The 26,603-nt window shown below is 35.9% G+C and overlaps 1 protein-coding gene across 1 annotated transcript; it reads right to left on the reverse strand.

Annotated features, from left to right (window-relative positions):
- Positions 1-344: 344 nt before the first annotated feature.
- LOC111513399 (UDP-glucosyltransferase 2) lies at positions 345-24,647 on the reverse strand. The gene is made up of 4 exons (XM_074170172.1): positions 24,279-24,647; positions 13,992-14,780; positions 4,707-4,926; positions 345-672 (listed from the first exon to the last, which is right to left on the reverse strand). The coding sequence occupies exons 1-4, from the start codon at positions 24,514-24,516 to the stop codon at positions 450-452; spliced, it is 1,470 nt and encodes a 489-aa protein (XP_074026273.1). The 5' UTR covers positions 24,517-24,647; the 3' UTR covers positions 345-449.
- Positions 24,648-26,603: the final 1,956 nt, after the last annotated feature.

Genomic DNA, 26,603 nt, shown 5'->3' on the forward strand with positions numbered 1-26,603 from the left:
GATGGACTTGGGAAAAGCAATCAGTCTTTGTAAAAGTATAGAGTTCGAAAATTCAATCAGAAAAATTGAGAAAGTCTGAGGAGGTGAATTACATAAATAAAAAGGAAATTGTCAAACACTTTCCAAATAAATTCCAAAAGGAAGAGAGAAGAGGCGAGCAGCCAGAAAGATTATGTCACAAATGTTTGTCTTCCTTTTCAACATCCTTTACATTGAAATTTACATTTACAATGTGAATGATCTTTTACCTATAAACTAGTAATTTAGGAGTAACTATTTTTTTGTAGTGAGTGTATGGGTTTTACACCTCACCAGATACGTCCAATTCATTGTATAATAGGAAAACGGATTTAATAAAATTTAATTTGATTTGATTTGAACTATCAAATAGTAACTACTATTTCACTAACAAATTACCTTATAAAATACACCATAAAAATACGAAATCGTTAAGCTCTCCCAAAAAGATAAAAGAGTGTGGGCCATGAAAATATAAATAACCAAACATCCAAAGTGTATAATTGAAACCAATACAAATCCATTGATGCATTCCTCAAATGAGTTGCTCCATTGTGCCTCAAAACGTATTCGATCCAGAACACTGCTTCGTCTAGAGGTTTATTCAGACGGTCTCTAAAAATCTTGGAATATTTTTGCGCGTTATTTCGATATCTGTAACAAAATCTATTATTGAGCACTCTAGCAGAAAGTATAATAATAATGACATATAAATGAGAACATTCATAATTTCACTACTGCAACAAAAAAAATCGATATCAGAGAGCTTGTTTGCATTGCGACACCAATAAGTCAATTGGTTCCCTTGTACTCTTTTGCATTAAAGAGCATTATTGTGCGTACATGCTAGTCTTGAAAAGAATATTTCAATTCCTAGAAGAAGTGCAGAACATTCTATTTTGCCATTCAATAACTTATATAGAAATTGAAACAGATACCTGATTTCTTCTTTACTCTAATGCCACAAATTCGAATTTAGAAAGCGCATTAGCGTAATGACAGTTCCTTGGGGAGTGAGTCCCAATGATTCTGAAACTGAGAAATTTTAGAAATATCTTTTGTTTATTGATCGCATATGGAATTCCATATCATGGATCCTTATTCTAGTTTTGTCCTCATCAAACTGAATTACAAGAAGGTTCGTGTCAGTATATATATAATACAATCCTAAGTGCGGTGAGCTAACTTCGTAATGTGATTAATATGCTAAATAAAAGTCAGATATTGATACTGATTCCCGCGTATTATCTGTTCTCGCCGGTGCCGGTGCCGGCCATGGGTCCACTGGGCTAGCCACCCGGTGGACCCAACACTTGGTTCATAGCAATCAAGAAAGGGGCTCCCACAATCGACCCGCTCGAAGGGGTCAAAATCGGATTATGTCACTATGGAGCACTGAAAAGGAGGGAACAAGGTTTCATCACTCGACTTCGATCAGGACACACCAAACTCACCCACGAATACTTGATATCTCTAGCAGATCAACCACAGTGCCACATTTGCGAAGTTGCACTGACAGTACAACATATTGTCACGTATTTACCTCTGGATTGACCTACACTGAATAATCAAACTACTCAACTTCATTTCACTTCAAATACAACAAACACTTCAACTAAAACTTCAACTATTATTTTGAATGTCTATCGCCTTACTAGATCACTTCGCGTACCGCACTGTAACGTTCACTCGATTGTCTCGATATCCTCCCCGCTAGCCTCGAAATATCATAATCGAATGCCGTAGAAATTTCGCCAAAGTTCCTTCGAAGTCGGAAGCATTATTATCGTTGCTTCTAGAGTGGTGGAGAATCATCGTACATTCGCGCGCTCCTAGCTACGTCACGTTTGGTTTATGGTTACCAGTGGCGGCCAGCGTTACTTTTTTCGGGCATGATTTACAACGCTACCCCTTTCCCTGAAGTTGTTCGCCTCGAACAACATTCCAAGAGGGGACATCACGACCCATGTAAGGACTCAGTGTGTACAACTTTGGGCTTGCTTCTGGGTGACAATTGGATTATGTACACCAGAACGTTTATCTTTTTGATTATCAAGTAAGATTTTTGCCACGGTCTCTGCAACTTGGGACACAAACCTTTCCGACGTTGGGCCACACAGCATCGCCCTCCTTGGAGCTCACTGGCAGCGACTTTTTGTCGAATCTTATCTTCATCCTGTCGCTAGAAAGCTGTAATTTGTTTCTAGCAAATTCGTGTATAATTTCAAGTGTCTCCTTCAGGTTATCCATATACTCTGGAAGAGGTACCTCTCGAGATTTATCGGAAGGACTGCCATACAATACATCTATCGGAAGCTTCTGTTCCCTACCAGTTAACAACATGGATGGAGGGACCAATTTAACCCAGTCTCTTTGGTTTTCGGAGACAAACATCGATAGGTATTTTGTGATGGTGCGATTGTGCCTCTCGGCCATTCCATCGGATTGTGGGTGAATAGCAGTTGCTTCTTGTCTTCTTTATCACCAACAAAGCCATCATTTCCTTCCATGAGTCCGATCCGAAGTTGCGGCCCTGATCCGAGTGTTGTTCTTGGGGTACTCCGTGTCTGGCAATTACGTTCTGCATCAGGGCTTCTGCCACCGGTTTAGGCTCTTGATTGGGTGAGGCTACTACTTCAGGCTTATTGGTATTTGTTACCGGATGTGGTCATAGGAAATGGTCCCAAAATATCGATTACAATTCTCTCGAAAGGGCACCCGCTGAGGTATTGCTTCAAATTTCATATTTGCCTTGTCTTTGGACCCTTTCTCGAAGAGCACAGGTCACAGTGCTTACACCACTCTTCCAAGTCTCGACGGAAATTGACCCAATAGTACCTCTCACGCACTCTCGCTAGAGTTCTATTTACTCCGGAATGCCTTCCAGTGAGACCATCGTGGAGCTGTTCAAAGTTACTCGGAATTCACGTCTTAGGAAGGATCGTCTAGAATCTGTGGGTTCTTCCTTCCGGGCTTTCCCATTTCCGAGTGAGTAAGTATTCTCGAACGCTCATGGAATACCATTGGAACCAGTAACCCTTTTTCTGCAGGCCGTGCTTGGGCATTTTTTGTCATTTCCATCTCGCTCCTTTGGCAATCCATTCTCATACAGTTTTCAAGACAGGATCCTCCTTCTGCACTACGATGATGTCTTGCCTCGTCAGGAAGGTAGTGTCACCCTCGAAGGCTGTTAACGATCGTACAACACCGTGATCAGGTGATTTCCCAAATTGTCTATCCGTATTCCTGGACAAGGGACCTTTACAGGTTGCTACCGTCCGGGTCAGAGGGAACTCGAAGCGGCGGGAGGTAGGGAAGTTCATCTCCCTATCAGAGCTATCCATAAAGGAGTCTCTGCACACTACCTCATCACGTCTGGTGGGAAGTTCTTCTTCTGGTAGCTGGGTATCCTTGTCATCCTGGCGTTGGCAAAATTTGCATCAGAATGTCAGGCATTCTTGAGAGGCTATCTGCGTTTCCGTGACTTTTTCCTTTCCAAAGTTTCCGGAAAACCTCTTCAATTTTTTTTCGACTCCCTCCAGCTTCTTCTAAATTTTTTTTCCAGCTCCTCCAAGCTCCCCTTCAAGTTTTCTTTCAACACCATGAAATTCTTCATCCACTATTTGTTTCAATCCCTCCTTTGTTTCCAGAAATCGTTTTCAAATTCCTCCTGAATCAATTCCTTTACCTCTTCTTTACTCACTTGGGAAGATTTCAAATCTTTGAATAAATAAAGGTTCATTTTTTTGTCTTTTTCTCGTTTCTCCTGAATATTTACCAATAATTCACGATATTCTCCTCTGTTTCATTCTTGTTTTTCCAGAATATTTAATAGTAGTTCGCGATCTTCGTTTCGACGTAATCGTTCTTTCTGTCTTCTGCCTTCAGCTTCCTCTCTTCTGTGTTTTTCATTCTCTGCTAGGCTCGCTTGCAAAGCCAGGAACATTTTCTTGGATTCGTCGTAATCGACACTCGTTGTTTTCAACATTAAACAGAAAATTTTCAGTCAATTACTCCACTTCCGACACCAAATGTTAGGTTTTTACCCCTGGGTTGACCAATAATTGACTACACTGAATAATCAAACTCAACTTTGTTTTACTTCAAATACAACACACACTTCAACAAAAACTTCAAACTCATATTTGAATGTCTATCGCCTCACTAAATTACTTCGCGTACCGCACTGTAACGTCTACTTGACTGTTTCGATATCCTCGTGGCTAGCCTTTAAATATCGTAATCGAATGCCGTAGAAATTTCGCCGAAGTTCAGTTGAAGTCGGTAGTATTATTCTTGCTGCTTCTAGAGTGGTGGGGAATCATCGTACATTCGCACGCTCTTAGCTACGTCAAGTTCAGTTTATAATAGTTTAGTGTCCAGTGTTTCAATTAGAAAGGAAAATGTGCAAAATATCGAAGGGAACCCAGAAAAACTTGAGTTATTTCAGTGCTAGGAAGATAATGAATTACTTGAGTGCTCTGAACTTGCCCAACAAAATATAATTTTTCAATTAATGTAGTTACTGCTTGTAAGTATCTTTTCCACCGCTAAAAACCATAAGGTTGATGCGGTTATTTTTAATAGGAAACAAAAAAAACGATAAATGAGCATGTCCCGCACAAGGGTGAAGGCCTTAATTATTTTACGCAGCGAACGTGTTAAATTAGATTCTCAGTGAAACTTACTCTGGGTTTTCTATCACTTCTCTGATAGCTTCATGAAAAGAATTTTCAGTAAGTTCTGGAAGCGGAAGATTGATGCATAGTCGCTTCTGAACCATTCTTGCAACATTCATATACTGGTCCCCCAATATGGGTATACCAATCATTGGCACTCCGTAATGTATAGCTTCAGTTGTACTCAGTATTCCTCCATGCGTGATAAAAGCACGTGTATTAGGATGTGCTGCGGAATAATAATGAATTAATTATTTTTTGTACAACTATCATTAAAAGTGACATTTTCAATATTTGTCAAGAGTATTAAAATAAGATGTTCACAAATTAGCGCTTTGAAAATATTTTCAACACGATTTTTTTCGACCAAATAGCAATGAACAAAACATCATTATTCAATTTTCAGGGAGGTTTTATTGTGAACAATATATATAGATACAATTGAATTCTATTACAAATTTATTTCATACATTAATTATACTATTGGTATTATTATTTATGAACATTAATAATAGCGCAACTGCTGATATCAATACTTCGCGATGTTGAAGAGCGTTGTAATATATTTGAACTATCTGAGTAGAAAATTTCATGGCATTAACATTTAATTCTTGAAGTGAAGAATACGATGTTTTAACGCTGGAACTAGCTTTTGAGATTATTCTTTCCGCAATAGCATTTTTATAAGAAATAGATTGATCGATGTAACCCTCAGCTACTGTTGTAGACTTCCATCCTCCGTACTTCTTAATATCCCTTATATTTGTTCCTGATTTTGCTAGCAAAAAAGCAGGGGACCTTCTGAAATAATGACCTGTATATTCCTTTGGTTTCGGGAGGTTCAGAATCTCGGCAATGGTGGAGGGCATTTTTCCGAACGTGTTAATACCAACTGAGTTGGCACTGCTTTTATAACTTGAGTATTTCAAAAAATACGTTGATGATTGATAACAGAAGGGCGTAATGCAACGTATTTATTGAAATAGTCAATGTTTTTTTCAACAATGCAGAAAGAATGACCTATTTTCGTTTTTGTATTTGGAATTTGAACAAACAATGATCTGTCCATTAATTTAATGTCTTCTGTTAATAAATGGCATGGCTCTTCACGCCGGAAAACTCACCTCACAAAGTTGACGAGTTCTATATTTTTTATTTCTCTTCTGGATAGGCTAAGAAAACGGTTTGACTGAAATTTCCTTCGACGTTTTAGGTCTATACTAGCTAAGAAAATTAAAATATGCGATGTTGTACTGCTGAGCCATTTTTTTTGGTAATAATTCAATTGAAGCTCTTTTCGCAACCTCTTCAGTATCGTCAGGAAGACACAATTCCCCACTATTGTTCTTCAATATGCAAGACATTAAACGCTAACAAGAACATTAAATGTGACTTAAAAAAAACGCGTAAGCTGTAAACAATACTGCTTGTTGGTAACCAGATGATTTGTCGTCACCTAGCACGGCCACTTCTCAGCAAATGCGATAATATGAAAGTAGTCAACTGACAAGAGATGTCAAAATGTATTTTAATAGAAATATTAAATTCATAAATTTCATTATGAGAACAGGATAGTTGTTCAAAGAACTTTGTGTGTTATTTTGTTCGTGAAGTTGTCCAACTCTCTACACTCGTTTCGCAAACTTTTTCACTCACAGAATGAAACCTTACTTTCAACACTCATATAAATTATAGTTATTTCGATTACTTCGTACCCTTCTTTTGAAGGTAACACATGTGTGGAACAAAAAAGCTGTCTGGATTTTTTAAACTGATTTCTATGTTCGAGTCGTTCGCGTACTTCCACTTATCCCCGCTTTCCATTTTCCGCCTCACTGGTTCCGTGAGAGATGACCGTTTGGCCGAAGTTGGCCATTTTTCGCTTGATTATGAGTTTCCATATGTTGCGTATCTCTACGATAGCTTGGCTGAATACGTTGTTGGACAACATGTATGCGGCTTCCTTGAATTTTCTCCTAAACCAATGTTCCTCTCTGTGCAAGATCTCAGCTTGGGACCACTCGATGTTGTGTTGATGGGTCCAAACATGGTCTGCTATTCCTGATTTGCTGGTTTCCCCTCGCTGTGTGTGTTTCTAGTGCTCGGCAATGCGAACATTCAATGGCCTCTTAGTTCCACCAATAAAGGATTTTCCGCACTAACATGCAGACTGCGATTCCAAGAATTGCATTTACCGGATACCCTGTGAATGCGGAAAATCCTATATTGGTGAAACTAAGAAGCCATTGAATGTTCGCATTTTCGAGCACAAGAACACACACAGCGAGGGAAACCAGCAAATCAGGAATAGTAGACCATGTTTGGACCCATCAACAAAACATCGAGTGGTCCCAAGCTGAGATCTTGCACAGAGAAGAACATTGGTTTAGGAGAAAATTCAAGAAAGCCTACGGATAGTGTTACCGGATCTGAAGCAGGTTCTGATGTTGTACTTGGAACCAATTCATCTTATCCTCTCCGATAATCCTCTGATGTAGGGAAGTGCAAGCACTGGTTGTGACGGCTTCTCTTCCTTGTGAGGCTCCTGCTGTCTTCTAGCCAAAGTCTTTTCTACCATCGCTTTGGAGTAGCCATTCCGTTGAAGATCATTTTTGATGATGTCTAGTCCCTTCTCGAGACTTTCCTTCGTATTACAGAGCCCAAAAGCACGGTCTTCCAGAGTCTTGATGAGTTCTCTCTTAGTCGATTGATAGTGGTTGGATTCGTGGTTCAGATACTGTCCCGTTTGAGTGGGTTTTCGGTATACAGATGTTTTCCACTTAGTGTCGGTCCTCTTCACCAAAACGTCTAAGAATGGCAATTCGTTGTGGACGAAGTTGAAACTGTCAAGCATGTCCTATGCCAGTGCCCGGAGTTATCGTCAATAAGAGAGTGTGTGTGTTCGGCGAGTTTTGGCCTACACCTGCCGATATAAAGGAGATGTCTCCCAGTGACCAGTCAACCTTCCTGAAAAGGACAGGATGGACGATGACCTAGGAGGAAAACCCCTCGGGAGGATGTACAATGGGTCACATGTGACCTAAGTGCTGTAGGCTTACACTCACCCTCTCTACTCTACAGATACATATTTATTCCACCAAGAGCGGTACATATCAGAAATACGCGACGGACTGTGGCTGCTCATCGTTTAGAGGTTCAACTTCACTCTTTGAGAACTCCTACATATGTAGAACTGATTTCATGTGGTAACAACTGTAGTGATTGTATTTTCTCTTCGAAACAACTTCATACATTCTGCTAACGATATGTTGAAACCTTCGAAATTGGTTTGAAGGCAGAAAAACATTTTTCCGATATGCGATTCCTGTAGTACGGCTGGAGCAAAAGATGATTGTTACTTTTGTTCGTGTTGTGTGAAAGAATATAGTTTAAAACAGAAGCAGTCATTTTCATACCCCAATCTGGAAACACCTATTCGTCCCATTCCTCATGGGACCGATATAACAGTGCGCAAGGCCCTTACTATCTTGAAAGAGATTCCAAGTTCTGACGAAGAACCCGAAAAACCTGATGACAAGTGAATTTTTAATTTGAAGATGACAGCAGTCCGAAATTGTTTTTTCAGGGCAAACTGAATGATATGGTAAGAGACTTGAATTTTCCCAAAAACGCTGCCAAGTTGGTTGAATCAATTCTCAAAAGCAGGAACTTATTTTTGCCGGAAGAAGTGTCTTTCTCCTATTTTTGATATCTTGAGAAGCAATTTACTTCCATTTTGACGAAGAAGATGAGTTGATTCATTGTAGTTATTGTTAATGTTAAAAAATTATGAATATAAAAATTTTCAAATAATCCTAATTTTTTATTTTTTGTTTAGTTGTTCTATACTTACTTGTATCTCATTCCACAATAATTTCATTCCAGGCTGTTTTTGCTTAATATAATTGTTATTTTCAGCAATTTTTTTAAAAATTTTTGAAATGTATTGTTTTTTTAGTGATTTCAACAATGGAAGTTCGAACTAATGAAATTTATCATGAAACATTGTCAATCACCTTCAAATAAACATGATCTATACTGTCTACAGATTTTCGGACATTATATACTGCCAACAAGATTTTATTTCCATTCTTGAATAATCTTTGTTTCGGTCAGTTTTTCTCTTCGAATGTTGCAAGTTGCAAGTTGATCCAAATTCGGCAATTTCTCAAATGATTTCAAAAACGGTTTTTTGAAGGACGAATTCTTCACGCAGGATGAGGGACTGCCAATGGGATCGCTACTATCACCGGTTAGAGCTAATATTTATATGGAGTGGTTTGAAACTCTGGCCATTGAAGAAGCCCACAAGAAGCTCCGAGTTTGGTTGAGATACCTTGACGACACCTTCATAATATGGAACCATGATAATGCAGAACTAGACATTTTCCTGAAGCACATCAACAACGTAAGGCCTTCCATCACTTTCACAATGGAGAAGGAACTCCACAACGAATTGCCTTTCTTAAACATATTGGTGGAGAGGACCGACACTAAATGCGAAACATCTGTATATCGAAAACCCACTCACACAGGATCGTATCTGAACCAGAAATCCAACCACCATCAATCGACTGAGAGAGGAATCATCAAAACTACTAGACCGTGCCTTCGGGCTCTGTAATACTAAAGAAGGTCTCGAAAAGGAACTAGGCATCATCAAAAATGACCTTCAACGGAATGGTTACTCCAGAGTGATGGTAGAACAGGCTTCAGCAAAAAGACAGCAAGAGCTTCACAAGGAAGAGAAGCCGCCACAACCAGTACTGAAACTTCCTTACATCAGAGGATTATCGGAAAGGATAAGGAGGATTGGGTCCAAGTACAACATCAGGACCTGCTTCAGATCTGGGAACACTATCTGTAGCAGCCTCACGAAAACCAGGCCACCAAACGCGGACTGCGATCCCAAGAATTACATTCACCGGATACCCTGTGAGTACGAAGAAATATACATCGGTGAAACTAAGAGGCCATTGAGAGTTCGCATTGTTGAGCATAAGAAACACAAACAGCGAGGAGAAACCAGCAAAAAGGAACACTGGTTTAGGAGAAAACTCAAAGAAGCCGCGGATATGTTGTCCAACAACGCATTTAGTCAAGCTAGTGTAGAGATACGTAACATATGGAAATCTCTAATCAAGCGAAAAGCGACCAAACGCCAAACGGTCATCTCTCGCTGAAACCAATGAAACGGAGAGAGGGAAGAGGGGATAGGTGAAAGCACTCGAATGACCTATAAAAAGTCAAATCTGGGAGGAATGAGTCCAGTTATAACCCGAAGACGATTGTGGATACTAACAATCGAAACGTCGTGACGTAACTTGATTTGGAATCTTTCAATTTTTATTTTTCATTTTTTGTTAATAATATTTTTTAATTTTTATTTTTTTTTGGTGGTGCTTGTATGATATTTCTTTGAAATTTCAGTGTTTTTTTTAAAAAAATTGATATTTGCAGTTAATGTTTTTAATTTTTTTCAGTGATTTCAAATCAATTTATATTATATCAGACAATGGAAGTCCGAACTGATGAAAGAAAGCTAATTTTAGGAATCGGTATACATATTATTGAATTGATAGATATTGGAAAAAATCATTGAATATGATGTAGTAGTTGATGAGTAATGGAAATTAATTGTAATTATGTGTTTATCAATAATAATTAAATTTTACATGTCGTGTTTTAGAATGGGACTACCGGTTGACCTTAAGTGATGCTGAATATAAAATGGAAAAAATAATTTTTGTCTAATTTCTACCATGATTTTCATTTATTACGACCCGTTTCGTTTCTTTGAAGGTGATTGACAATGTTTTATGATGAATTTCACTGAATTTCACTAGTTTGGACTTCCATTGTCTAATATATAAAATAATTTGAAATCCCTGAGACACCCAAATCAGGAATAGCAGATCATGTTTGGACCCATCAACACAACATCGAGTCGTCCCAAGCTGAAATCATACACAGAGAGAAACATTGGTTTAGGAGAAAATTCAAGGAAGTCGCATACATGTTGTCCAACAACGTATTTAGCCAAGATAGCGTAGAGATACGCAACGTATAGAACCCATCATCAAGCGAAAAATGGACAACTTTCGCCAAACGGTCATCTTCCACGGAACCAGTGAAGCGGAAAATGGAAAGCGGGGATAAGTGAAAGTACTCGAACGACCTATAAATAGTCATCTCTCAGAGGAATCAGCCAGTCATCACCCGAAGACGATTGTAGATACCAACAATCGAAACGTCGTGAACTAACATAACTTTGTATTTTTATTTTCTTCTTTCATTTCTTCATTTTTATTCAATTTTTGTTCAACGGTTTTATTTTTACTTGTATTTTATTTCACTGTTATTTCATTTCAGGTTTTTGCTTGATATAATTTTTATTTTCAGCTATTCATTTTTTAATTCTTCTCTTTCAGGAGTATCAGGGATTTCAAACCGTTTCGTTTTATTGACGTTTGAATTTGTGAATTTTGGCAACTAGTTTAGGATCCATTGGTATTTGAAACAATGTTCAAGTAGTGTTTTTGATCTGTTATAGAAATTGAATAATTACTGTTTTGATATTCCAGGTAAGTTATTGATGATTGAGGTTACATTTTGTCATTTCAGGTACCTATAGTCTATCCAAATCCAAGATAGAGTAAAACAAAACAAAACCGAAGCGTGATGTTCACGTGATCGCCCAGTGTCAGATGGAAAGGGCAGCGTTCATTGGTGAATTCGCCTTCTTGGTACGAGTTCGGTACCAGCAAAGGGGTGTAATCAGTCGTTTGCTTGTTTGTGTGGCGTGCGTTATAGTACCTATATTGTTTAAAATTGTTTTCCAAGATGTCCAGTACAGACATTGCTGATGACACTGTGAGCTATCCTCTGAGTCCAGCCAGGAAACGATCCAAAAAAAGACATTTGAGTGTTGAGATGAAAGAAGTGATTTTAAATGTGTTCAAGAAAGAGATAGAAGAAATTGAGACATCGACTGTCGACGAAGTCGTATCGAAAGTTTCCGATAAAATTGGAGTGTGTTGCGCTTCGATTTACAATGTTTTACGGGAATATAAACAAAATCATGCATTTTCCAAGCCGAATACAAATCAGAATCGTCAAACCATTATAAAAGCAATAGATGATGCTGATAAACATGCAATCAGGAGGAGAGTGCATGAAATTGTGTTACGGAGGAGAGAGTATTTGACCAAAATTAAATATTATAGGGAACAACAGAGAACAATTTATTATATGGATGAAACCTGAGTTAATGCTGGTCATACTACCCCTAAAGTATGGGTCGGTGAAACTCTGACCTCATCTAGGACGGCCTTTCTAGATGGACTATCCACCGGATTAACGAATCCATCAGGTAAACTTATATTTATAGTAAGACCTGCCCCAGTCTCAATATATAATTTTATTTACATACATACTTCTTCATAATTTCAGGTAAAGGAAAACGGCTTATTATTTGTCACATCGGCAATGAGAATGGGTTTGTTGCTGAAGGGCTGTGGTGTTTCGAGTCGAAGAAAACTGGAGATTATCTCGAAGAAATGAACGGTGAATCTCTCGAACAGTGGTTTTCCAAAGTTCTACCCCATCTGGAGTATAATGCTGTGATTGTAATGTACAATGCACCTTATCATTCGCGACGGTTAGAGAAGATTCCGACAACGTCTTCAAAGAAGGTTGAAATCCAAAATTGGCTGCGATCAAAAAATATTAGCTTTGAAGACACAATGCTAAGAGTACAGCTACTAAAAATTGTCAAGGAGCGCAAGCTTGAATACCAAAAATATATAGTCGATGAGATGGCAGCAGGCCAAAACAAAATTGTCCTTCGCCTGCTTCCATACCACTGCGAGCTCAATTCCATCGAGTTAATATGGGCGGATGTGAAGAATTTTGTAGCTCAGCATAACACCATGTTCAAATTTGCAGATCTCAATGTACTTTTTAATGAGGCTTTGAAAAGAGTCACAGCAGAGAAATTGAAGAAGTGTGTTCGGCATGTCATATCGGAAGTCGAGACAAAGATGTGGAAGCTTGATAACATTATAGAGGCACAAATCGAGCCACTGATAATTCAGATTGGTGAGGATGACACTACTGATGAAGAGCCAAATTCATCCAGTAGAATAATTTTGATTAATATTCCTTTTGATTTTACATAAAATAAAAATTATCAATGAAGAAATAATTACGTGTTTTTTCATATCATGCTTGAGTGCGCTGTGAAAAATCCAATGAAAATCTTTTTATATTACACATATTATCTGCATTTTTCCCGTTAAACTGCAAAACTTGTGCATTTGACTCGTTATTATAAAAAGTTTTCCTAAGTATGATATAGCATTTGCGATCAACAAGATGTTAGTTCCGAATACGACCCTGGCCAATTCTTGGGATTTTCAATATCACGTGCGTAGGGCATGTCAATGTTTACATCCACTCTATCTTGGATTTGAATTTGCTTCAGTGCAGATAATAAGCATTGTATGATTGTATGTGTAAGAACTCTGTCAAAATACTTCAGTCAAAAATTATCAGAGTTTCAATGTTAATTTGAAATTTGTAAAAATGGGTTAATGGGTTGAAATAATTTTCATTGTTCAAAGGTCGTTATCGATCAACGCGTGCGAGCCACGCATCGCCCGCTTATAGCACTATTTTCGCTTCTAAATCATAATTATAAATACTGGTGATAGAGTTCCGATTGGTGAGACTTTTGCTCAGGAAACTTCCTCCTCTTTAAGGATATTTTTCAAAATTTCGAATATTTTTTATATTTTCCGAAATATTTGCGATAAACAAATCTACCCTTTTTTTACTAAATTGTTCATAATTTTTGCGAATTTTCCAGCTCCTTTTTAAATTTTTCAAAAAGTTGCTAGAGGTCACTCCGAATCGAATGAGCCCTGGATCATAATTTTCGGAGCCCTTGGACAGAAGTTCCAAAAAAAGAACCCAGACCCAGACTATATGCCTCTCACTAACAAACTGAATACGCCCAACAGCTGAAACTCTGAACATACAAGTGTACCAACATATAAAAATTCAAAATCGCTAATAGAATGTATGTATTCTGCAAAATACATTCTTATTTTTGAACAGACCTCTTATTCGAGACCTTATGAAGAATGTATTATACAAGAGATGAACTATGAAATTTTCTAATTCACGATAGTTCAGTGAATATGAATACAGTTGTCTATTGTGACAAACAATATAAGCCAATGTTTTTATAAATGAAATCAGTAGAAGATTTCCTATTACGATATACTTTACCTAATATGTCGCTTTGCTGCATCCATTTGGATATCATTACATTGTCAGGTTTATGATGGATATCGGTTTCCTCGAATTTCCAGATTATTCTTTGTGGTATTCTTCTGAACACTTCGAGTATCATGTCTAGAGTTCCTCTCGGTAGGTCGCTTGATTTCAAATTAGATCCCAAACTGAACAGAATCACTCCATTCTCAGCACCATCTAAAAATTCTTGTACACTTTTTGGAAGTTCATTTGGAGTTATATGAAACCCTCCTATCTCCGCCACTGAACTGGTTAACTGCACTGGTTCGGTACTGATGCTATGAGAATTCAGCAACATGAAACTGGTGTTGAACATGATTCTTTTCAGATCCATTTTCTCTGGAAAATATTTGTCCAGCATCGATTGCTGCCAAGGAAAGTAGATTAGTTCTTTATATATAGCATCAAAAATATGTGCCATCGTATTAGTCACACGTTGAATGAAGGTCATATGATTGGAGTGAGAACTGAGACTGAATGGTACAATTGATGGTAGTTTAATATTTCCTACCAAATGGGAGTTCCATTCTGACAAACCTATCGAACTGAAAGTCACCAGTGGGACACTGAAGTGAGACGCGAAGCCCATATGTGCTTCATTTCCAAACTGTTCAACTATTACCAAATCAAATGTTTCGTTCGATAGTAAAAGATCCTGTACTTTTTTATGTGACAATATATGTTCAGTGAGCATGTAGCAGAAATTGTGGAATGTTGTGATTGCTCTGAAAATACCAAGGTTGGCCCAATCCAGTAGACTATCTGTAAAAATGGAAACAAAACTTTAGGAATCGTTTGAATTTAATCAGTTGTAGCAAATTTGGGAAATTATTTATCACAAAACTTCAGCTTCAGCACAAAACACAGCACAACTTCTCGTGATATGTGACCTTTGAAATGGTCAGAGTCGGACGAATTCCCCACCAATTTAGTTTTTCTGCCATTAACAAAACGAACTTTCGAAGTCTGTGGTAAAGTTTCATACCGACTGTGAGAAGTTTCCTATGTTTATTTCACAAATAGCTGCATATTTATTTGAAAATTGTTCGGTAGCTCAATGTGAATTGGATTGAATGGATTTTTCGAAAAATCTACTTTTAACACATCGTTTCAAAACCGTTTTTGCAGAAATGAATAGAGCAGAATCTTATTCTTGAAGTATTGTCTTCTATTCCGGTATAACTAAGTTGGTCTACAGTGATAAGTGTTGAAAAGGGTGTACAGTATTTCCAGAGACTTCTGTAGATGGCATCTAAATGGAAGCTATTGATTTGTTAACCCTTTTTAGCACATATAATTGAATTTATATAAAAACTCAAAAACCGACCTGCGCCCTTACCTCCGCGAATCAAGAGTTGTCTCAATTCAATGTAATGATTTTCCCAGAGTCTTTTCTTGGATTCAGTGGGAATCTAATGGTGAAAGACAGAAGCTTCCATCATCTTCCACAGTTGAATTTTCGACGATTTTCCAAGTATTTTTATCTGTTATTCGAAAGTGCAGTTCAATTACCAGTAACATTTTATGTTTTGTCACCTTCATTACTCCAATCAATAATATGTGTTTATTCTTCTTTTCAATAGTTATTTTCAACTTTTTTTTCTATTTTTAAAGTTATACGACTTGTTTTTCTTACAAAAGTTCATCGTTTCATTTATTTATAACATCACAAACATTTTTTGATAATATTTATTTCGCAACTGAAATGGAAAAAAACATTGTCATTTTATTATCTATAATTGAAGAGTTCGATTGAAACATTACTAATTACAAAGGTTATCTAATTATATCTATGAGTAAAATCGTTTTTTATAATCTAAGTGTCAAGTGGAAACATTATCTGTAAATGAAAGTATTCTTTTGAAAATGATGACACTCAAAGATGGACTTTATTGATGGTGATGCAAAATAAATAGTATAATTTGATTCATCTTGAGATCCTTTTATATATATACAGGACAGTTGGAAACGAATTTTTTTGCTTCGAAATTTTTTCTTGCTTCCACTTCTAATCCCCACTTAAAGATGAGTGCATTCAAATGATATATCTACATGGCTATTCAAATTCGAGTATATGAATGGGGAGATGTTGAAAATTTGTCGACAGTTTGCTTTTAGAACTTTCAGAGTATTAGAATGTGGTTGTATGCAGAAGATCACTAAATTCATTTTCAGATCTGCTGAGTGGGAGGATATTTTAGAACATTTTCGCAATTTTCTATGGCTGGATATTTGTGCCAGCTCTAATGATCCATTAACTTGTGCTTCTGAAGTTACTGAAGTTATTCTATCATCCATGGATGCATGATTTCGAAATTAAAACTCACTATATAAAAATGAAAAAAAAAAGTGGATAAAAATATTAAAAAAGAAAAACGCGAATTCTACGACAACAAAATAAAAAATCCAAAGCAATCTGGACTATCACAAATAATTTCACAGGGAAATCCAAAAAACAGAAACAATTAGAAATCTCTTATGAAGGTCATTTAACCGGATCCAAAGATTATCACAGATCTATTTGGCAACTACCCATCCAGTGTTATTGAAAAAAAAATGACTGAACATTTCGGAAATAATATATCGAAGTCGTACACAACCTCCAACAGCATAAGTAATTCTCTTGTATTCACATCGGCCACTAAAGAGGAAGTTGAAGAAGTTATCGCTAACTTACCTAATAAAAAATCCACTGGATTAGATGAAATCCCGGTTGATATAATAAAAGAGTGTGCTTGTATTCATATCGGCCACTAAAGAGGAAGTTGAAGAAGTTATCGCTAACTTACCTAATAAAAAATCCACTGGATTAGATGAAATCCCGTTGATATAATGAAAAAGTGTGCTTGTATTATATCACAATACCTTGCTGACATTATAAACCTATCAGTGAATTCAGACACTTTTCCTAGTGTTCTGAAATCGGCTGCCATCATTCCCATATTCAAAAAAGGTGATACGAGCAACATAGAGAACTACCGCCCAATTGCTCTCCTGAGCATATTTTCCAAAATCATTGAAAAAATCATTTGCAAATAAATTACAGATTTCTTCACAAAGCATAAAATACTTACTGATTGCCAGCATGGTTTCCGCCCTGGCCTATCCACCGAAACAGCCATAACAGAACTTGTCCAACACATTAATGATCTGATGGACAAAAATGAGTATGTAGTTGTCATATCGTTTGACCTAACGCGGGCATTCGACACGGTTAATCGTAATTTCGTCTCCGAAAAAAATCAACAACCTAGGTCTACGTGGCCCAGTGAACGACTGGATAACGTCCTTTCTTGAAGATCGGAAGATCATCGTGAGAATCGGTGAAACCAAATCGAAGGAATATGATTTAGGTCTTGGAACACCGCAGGGAAGTGTCATGGGTCCCTTGATCTTCCTTACCTATGTCAATGACTTGCCTCATAACATAAAGGACGGTAGAGTTTTCATGTATGCTGATGACAACTCTATTGTGGTGTCTGACACTGATCGCCAAAGACTACAGCAAAAAACTGACTCAGTTTTGAAAGATTTTGCGGATTACTGTATGCAGAATACACTAATAATGAATCAAAGTCAGACAGTAATAATTGAGTTTCACACAAAACATGGAATACCTTCTAATTTCACCTTCGAAGTCGATAATAATATTGTTGAAACCTCCACTTCATCTAAATTCTTAGGAACGCTCATAGATTGTAACCTAACATGGGAGGATCAAATACAAATAGTATGTAAAGAAATCAACAAAAGCTTTTATATTTTGGCAACACTAAGAAATATTTTGAACACAGATTCATTATTACAAGTTTACTATGCATTTATGTATTCCACAATTTCCTACAATATTATAGTATGGGGTCAGGCATCAGACATAACAAGAATTTTTGTTGCTCAGAAAAGAAGCATAAGGCTTATCTTTAACATTAGTAGTCGCCAATCATGCAGACAGGTTTTCAAAACTAAACGGATCCTCACGGTTACATCAATTTATTTAATGAAACTAATAACATATATTTTCAATAACAAATATTCATTTCCCATTAATAGTGATTCACATTCTTACAACACCAGAAATAAAAATGATATCAAATTGAACAAGCCCAAACACTCCTATTACAAAAAATCTTCCATCAATGCAGGCTGCCGTTTTTTTAACTGTCTTCCGAACGAAATAAAATACGCTGGATCCCCGGCGGTTTTTAAGTATAGACTTAGGAAACTCCTTATCAGAGAATGTTTCTATACTGTTGAGGAATTTGAATTATACTTTTCAATTTTGAGATGATATCGAAGTGTATTTTACATAGTCTATGTTAATCATCATTGTGCTTGTTTCGTCCTGTTTGTCAATTAAAACTTAATGACACTGTTTTTGACTTATAATATCTATTGTTAACAATAGTTGAACGGATTAATAAATATTTTATTTATTTATTTATTTATATTCCTCCTTCAATGAAACGAACTTTTAACGACAAACCTTGGTTTGACGAAAATTACGAGCAAGCTGACTCCTCCACTGCCGAAAACCGAAGATTGTTTATGCTCATAACAGCTGCACATTTAGAATATATGAAAGCAAACAGCTTTACAATCAGAAAATTAGGGATGAACTGATTGTCAATCCCAACGAGTCTAGATCCTTTTGGTCGGTCGCTTTGCCATCAATGATATCGAAAATTATGGAGAAAGCCATGAACCATCATATACATAAATATCTGAAAGGCGTCAACACCTTGAGCAATCATCAATATGGCTTCCGGAAATTGAGATCAACAGGCGACCTTTTATCATACCGCAAACGAAAAACATGGAGATCCAAGACCTGTTGCGATTGATTTCTCTAGGACCTCTGACCGTGTGTGTCATAAGGATTTGCTGGCCAAACTTCGATGCTATGGCTAGTCAGATCATTTTCGTGTATGGCTTTCCAGCTCATTGAAAGAACGTTTCTGCAAGTGACCGTCGATGAGTATCTTTCGAATACTTTAAACCATCAATGCTGGTGTTCCCCAGGTAATCATATTATCTACAACAACGAAGAATACAATCACAGACATCTTAGATACTTACGAATTGAAAAAAATTATAAATTCGCCAACAAGAGTAACACAATTATCATGTTCTCTGTTGGACTACATTATCGTTCACGTTCATTTCAAATAGTCTGATTGTGGCACAATGGACTTACATCATGTTTCAGATCATTTTCTAGTTTATTGTTATGCTCCTGAAATCATTGTTAAACACAACCCTGTTACGCGAGCTTTCCGAAATTTTAAAAATTTCAACTATGTTCATTTTACAAATGAGTTAGAATCAATCTGCTGGAATTCCTTGTATATTTCAGAAAACATTGATGAAAAAATCAGTTTTTTTTGTTTTCAAATCCACATGTTGTTCAATAATCATGCACCATATGTCACAAGAACTTTTACCAAACCTTATACACCATGGATTACAGACAATGTGAAGTTTATGATGAAAATAAGAGATGAAGCCAGAAACAAATTCAAAAAAACCGGTAAAGCTGAAGATTGGAATTATTACAAATCTCTTAGAAACTTCACAAAATCTTCTATTGTGCGAGAAAAGAAAGCTTATCTAGAATACATCGCGTCTAATAATAACCATAATAACTCTAGAGATCTATGATTGAAACTAAAAAAACTCGATATTCACAATAAAAAAGCTATATTGAATCTTCCCTCCCATTTATGTGATCCTAACAACATGTGTAGTAAGGTTGGCCCAAATCTGGAACAATTTTACAGTAATAATGTGAATGATTCTATCACATCATTCCTTGACTTGACATTGATCACCGAAAATGAATTGTTAACCTTCATGTCACAAATAAAAAGTAGATCAAAAGGAATAACTAGATGATCTCGATAATTTTCTCTTAAATCTCTAACACTTTTATATAGATACAGTTTCGCAATAGCACACATCACTCCTATTGGCCTATAGTTTTCAATATCAGAAACCCTGCCAGACTTATGGATAGGTGTCACTAATGCTTCCTTCCATAAGTCTGGAAACGCATTTGATTTTATTGATGAATTATAGATATGAAGAAGAGGTTGCTTCAGCCATACTCTACATCCTTTAATAATATATGGTGGTATTTTATCACTTCCTGCAGATTTTTTTGGCTTGAGTTTTTTTAAAGCTTCAAAGTAATAGCTGTCGGTTACTTCATCGATTGTGAGACGGGTTTCAACATCACCTGCAAAGTTGATACTGTAAGTCGCCTGGTCATTACTGTAGACAGATTGAAAATATTTGCCAAAAGAATCTGCAGACTCACTTTCTTTCACTCGGTAGCCCTGTAGCTTGAGTATGAGGGAAGAGTTATTAGTTTTTTTGTTGCTTTTCGTATATGACCAGAAATGTTTTGAATCGTTATTAATGGCATTTTCTATATTTTTTATGTATTCTTTATAGCACGTATCAATTAGTTTTTTCAATGTTCGTCTCTCCTCAACATATAGCTGCATATAATAGTTGGATAGATTTTTCAATTTTCTTAGTTCATTTTTCCGTTTCAAACATTTTTTTACTTCATAGGTAAACCAAACAGGAAACTTTCTTTTTTTTATTTTTCACTCGAGGTACTAATTCATTGAGAACGTCATATATTTTACTATAGAAAAATTTTACCGCGTCATTAACATTTTCTGTTCCAAACAATGCGGTCCAGTTAATATCTCTGATTTTATACGAAAGCTGTAAGAAATCACACCTTTGAAAATTATATACAGTTTCTGTGCCAAAGAAGGTATTCTCCCTATTACTCCTACTATTTTCTAGTTCAATATCAATTAATAATGCAGGGTGGTTTGCATCCTCTTCTATCAATGGAAAGTCAGATCGAGATACTTTTAGATACTCGTAATTTTCATTAGCTGTTAGCACGGGATCAAGTTTTCGATTATTATTATTGAGAACTTCATTTATTTGTTCCAAAGCATTCAAATCCGTGAAGTCTAAAAAAGTCAAATGTCTTGTCATCCAAGCTTGTTCGCACCGTTAACTGGGATGTCAAATTTGGTAGGTTGAAGTCACCAGCGACGTACACATTTCTGTTATCATCGACCATTTGTTCATAAAAATCAAAAAAACATTTGTAGTTTTCAACAGCTGATTTCGGACGAAAATAAACTACAAAAAGAGCGATTACTATTTTTCTCAACCTCACTTTAACATACATCATAACTCCTCCTCCCCTGTCATTATTCGTTATATACGGATTTCTATCGCATCTAACTATCTCATACCTGTTTCAGTTAATAAATTCAGAATTGTACATTGATTCATTCAACCATGTTTCTGCCCCCAGTATTAGATCATAGTTTTGTCCTTCAGTACTTAATTTGAAATTATTCAAATTTGTTCTCAACCCCCTGAAATTCTGATAATAACAAGATATATTTCTCATTTCGGCTATTGTGTATTTGTACGTTTATAAATATACAGGGTCCTGCAACAGTGGCGCGGTGTTCCATATCTCTATATAGGAAGCAGATAGGAATCTAATTTTCTATAATATTACCTTATTGCTCGAGCTCGACAAAATAAAAATATTGGCGGTCACACAGGGTGTTCGATTTTTTCTGGGCGGATCCCAACTGTGTCTTTTTAAATGGCAACCTATATTTTTTATCGCTTTTTCGGTTTCTTCATAGAAAATAAAATAAACTTTATGTATATCTGCACTTCGAAAATATTGACGGTTTTCGAGATATCTAGCATGACAGGTTTTTTCTTCCAATATTCGTCACTCAGAATATTTGAAATTATAAAGTGGTGCCAAGTCCAGTTGAAATTTTTTTTTGGTCGAATATTCTACATTGGTAACTCTCTCAAACGATATATCTGAAATCGACCTGTGATATACAGGTCTATTGTCCACCTATAGTGCCCGTTATTTTACATATTATAAACTTTTGCTTGGAGAAGAAAGTTTTCCCAAGTATGTTGAAGCAGTCTATCGTGGTACCAATACCCAAAATTAAAGAACTTAAGGAATTCAAAGTCTTGCGTCCTATAAGTTTTCATCCATTTCTTTATAAAATTTTGGAAAAGGCTATTGTCAACAGTTGAGAAATCACCTTCACAACAACAATGTTCTTCCAATTATGCAATCTGGTTTCAGACCAAACTATAGCTGTGCTACAGCTTTATTGAACATATTAGATGATATCGTCACAGCACCGGATAGAGACGAAATCACTGTCCTACTATTGATCGACTTTGCTTCTGATATATTGAATCATCAACTACTTCGATCTATATTACATTATAATGGACTTTGTCAAAGCACTTTGAAATTTTTCGATTCATATCTTTCACATAGACAACAAATTGTTAGAGTGGAAAACCACATGTCAGATTTCAAAAATACTTCTTCAGGTGTCCCACAGGGTTCAATCCTTGGACTCATTCTCTACATAATTTACACCTCCCATTTGACAACCTGTTTGAAAAAACTCAAATATCATATATCTGTCGATGATATACAGTTGTATTATTCTTTTACTCCTGACTCAGAACAGCAAAGCGAAAATATCATTAATGAGGATTTGAATCAATTCGTTAATGTATCGAAGAAACATGCCGTGGAAGTTAATAATTCCAAAGGCTTTATGATTGTATTTGGAAGAAAAGTCGCAAGGTCGAAACTTAGAGATCTGATCATAAAAATTGATGACACTATTTTACCAGTTGTAAATCAGGTTAAAAATCTAGGGGTTTTATCGATGATGAACTCAAATTCAAAAAACATACTTCAACATTGATTCAAAGAGCATTTGGAAAAATGAAAGTATTATACCCTCATAGGCATATCTAGAGCCTAAAAACCAAATTTCTCATTTGTGATTCGTTGATATTATCTATTTTCAATCATTGTGACGTAGTGTATCATTATTTTCTGAATGAAAATGAGCAACAATGAATTCAAAGAGTTCATACGGTTTCAAGAAAAGAGAACCGATTTCTCATACACTCAAAAAAGCCAGGTGGTTGAAAATGTACGATAGGCGGCATCTTCATTCTTTGACATTATTTCATGAAGTTATTATCAATAGAACACCTCCCTACCTCTATAACAAAATAACTTATCGAACTGATGTTCATAATGTGAACATCAGGCGCAAAATGATCCATGTTGTTAGATACTCCATAGAACTATTCAATAGATCATTTACATATGGTTTTGGTTTGGAGTTAGGTGATACTTGGACACTTCCCACACGTCAGCCTAATCTCCGTTACTTCAATACAGGGTGGTAAAAAAATACAGTTTTTTCGTTTGCTTGAAAAAGTTGCTGAAATTTGATTATTTTAAATGGAACACCCTGTATATTATTGAAAATTCGGAAAGCTGCTGAAATTTGCTTTCTTTCTATGTATATCATACCTATACCTAACTAGTCAAGTTTCGGACTTATGAACATTTATTTGTGAAAATGTCCCTTCAGAATGATATTTCCATTCGCTATTTGGTAAGCAGGCCATGATTACTATTTGACAGTAGCGTTGTGACATTCTCCTAATAATATCGACATTTTCGTCACTTCAGAAGTTGCAAATAACTTCAAAACGATGGAACAAAACTATTCAAACGAAGTTCTTATGAATTTGTTTATTATTTTTGGACAGTGTGACAAAATTATCAGCAGAACATGTAGAAAGTTCAATGAAATGTATCCGAATATACCGCCAATGAACCTCAAGAAATTTATACGAATTCAGAACAATTTCAATATGTTTGGATAAACTTTAAAAAAGCACCAAGAAACTTGAAATTGGAAATATTTTTTTACCACCCTGTATTGAAGTAACGGAGATTAGGCTGACGTGTGGGAAGTGTCCAAGTATCACCTAACTCCAAACTAAATTTCGATATCATAGTACTTCTTAACTAAAAGATATCGGCATTTTTAGGAGTCATGATTTTCGAAGAAAAAAATTGAAATTAATTTTTATTTCGAAAACGGTAACAGATAGGTATAGGGAAATATCAAGAAAAGTTGTCGGGCAATTGTTGGAGATTCCAAAAATAATATTATATACAGAGTGTTCCATTTGAAAAATCAAAGTTGCTACTGCTTTATAATAGAAGCGGCAACACCGCATTGTCGAATATATATATATATATATATATATATATATATATATATATATATATATATATTTTAACAATATTTTGTTTACCAAAATAATTAAACTTCAGAAGAATCTACTAACCTTTTTCAGTTCCCGTTGGACCATCGGTCAGTATTGTTCTGTAATTCTCAATTTTCGTTTTCGGTTCGAAATGGCTTACGACTGTCACATTGTGATCCCGTTTTGCCAACTCACTCATTAACTTCTCAGCTAAAATAAACTGACTGTATCCGTTACTCGGAAATACTCCTAATATTTTTGCAGATTCACCACACACTGCACTGAATATAATTATCATTAATGACGGGAAAACCTTCATTGCTATTGTATCTTACTAAACAAGTTGTTTAGTAAGACTGCACGCACCGATACAGAAACAGATCATTAAAGCTAGCTAAAGTTGTTTCACTGCGTGTACATTGGATGTCATGTTTTGATTGAGGTAGTCGTTGTGGAACTGTAGTTATCTGCGAATTGATGGATTGTGAACAATATCATTGTAATGTCAAGATGAAATTATTCATTTTTTTAGTGTACAAATCTCTCCGGTACATGTGCCTGGAATGTTTATTGTGAAAAAAGTATCTGCTACGTCATTGGGAAGGGCCCTGTGATTCGAAATTTCATTTTAGTAATACATTTTTCAATGAACTTCGAATAATTGAGCCTTATCTCATGAGAAACATCACAGTGGCGAAGAAGATGAGCGTGAAAATCAATAATTTAGTCTAACAACGAATTTGGATAATTGTAACTAAATAACATGGCGAAGGGACAATTTGGGTTGAAAACGGAGTTAAATCCAGGCATTCACGATTTTGGCATTCACGTCCTGCGACTGAAATCAGATTTTACTGCTAAGGAGGTGGCAAAAGCTATGTTGCTCAATAGCCTTGACAAAAATAGGACTCAACATGGCTAACCAAATTGACATATGTGATTTACCAAATAATTTAAAAAAAAACCATCAATTGCTTCCACAATGTTCCTGCAACCCATTAATGAAAATGAGATAATCTTGTCTACAGGTAGACTCAAAAATAATTGTGCACCAGGGCCAGACGGAATCACCTCCAAACTCAGCAAAAACATACATATACATATTTTGAAACAGCTTGTCCATCTGATGAATTTATGCTACATAAATGGGAATCTACCCAACCAATGAAAAGAGTCAAGTGTTATACCCGTTTACAAGTCTGGGAACAGACACGAAATGAAAAATTATAGACCAATCTTTGTGATAGATAATTTAGCAAAAATTTCTGAACAATCGGTCAAAAAAAAGATTACTTGAATTTCTTAACAAGCACCATGTTATAACCGACAGACATTTTGGATTCATTCAAAACTCGAATAGTGAAAACGCTGTTTTAGACTTTATGGAACATACAATAAAAATAATGTATAGATCATCGAAATGTTTGGCTGTTTTTCTTGAGTTGAATATTACTGGAGTTTTTTCCTATCACCAAATCGTTATTTTTACAACTCGACACGTGTTTCGATCACCAAGTGATCATCTTCAAGAGGAAGATGAAACTAATAACTACTCAAAACTGAAGCTACTTATACTAATCAGGTACATCATACAGGTAGGTAATCAGTAATACCACCCATACAAGTATACCACCCTAAATTAATTTTACAATTGGCCCTTCTATTATTTACAATATGTCCTTATGTATGTTTGAATGTTACAGCTATATATAGAAAGATTTTCAGCTATATAAAATTAGTTTCACAATATTGCCTATCTAAATATATTTACAATGTGTCTTTTTGTAGTAATCAGTAAACCCAACAATATTATTTCAACAAGCTATATAGTATGCTATTTGGTATTGGTCCGTTGTCGTTATTCATAATATTATTATGTTTACTTATTTCAACACTCTCATAGGCATCTAGTTGCCTGTTGTTATTAACTTGTCTAACTAATCTTAAAGAACTGAAGTCTATGGAATGGTTTTGTTGCAAAATATGATGGGCGACTGCTGATTTTTCAGGTCTTTCATATTTTAAGTGTGCTATGTGTTCCTTGTATCTCACTTTAATATATCTTTTTGTCTGTCCATAATATTTTGCATCGCAGTCCTTACATTCAATTTCGTAAATTCCAGACTTTTCCGAATTCTCGACTTTGTCTTTTGGACTTCCCAAAAAGCTCTGCAATGTATGACTTGTTTTAAAAACCACCTTCATACCTAGTTCCTTGAAAATCTTTCTAAAGTTCTTCGTATATTGGTGGTATGGAACTGAGATGTATTTATCTTGGTTTTTGTCCTTTCTGAAAGTCGAGATTTCGTTCATTCTTAACCTAAACTTCTTTTTCCTAATTATGTCATCTACAATACCCCTCGGGAAACCGTTAGTGGCTGCTATTTCCTGTATTGTACGTTTTTC

The sequence above is a fragment of the Leptinotarsa decemlineata genome, unplaced genomic scaffold (assembly GCF_025532065.1).
Source record: "Leptinotarsa decemlineata unplaced genomic scaffold, Ldec_3_MD MMD2_P_RNA_scaffold_7, whole genome shotgun sequence".
Classification (NCBI taxonomy): domain Eukaryota; kingdom Metazoa; phylum Arthropoda; class Insecta; order Coleoptera; family Chrysomelidae; genus Leptinotarsa; species Leptinotarsa decemlineata.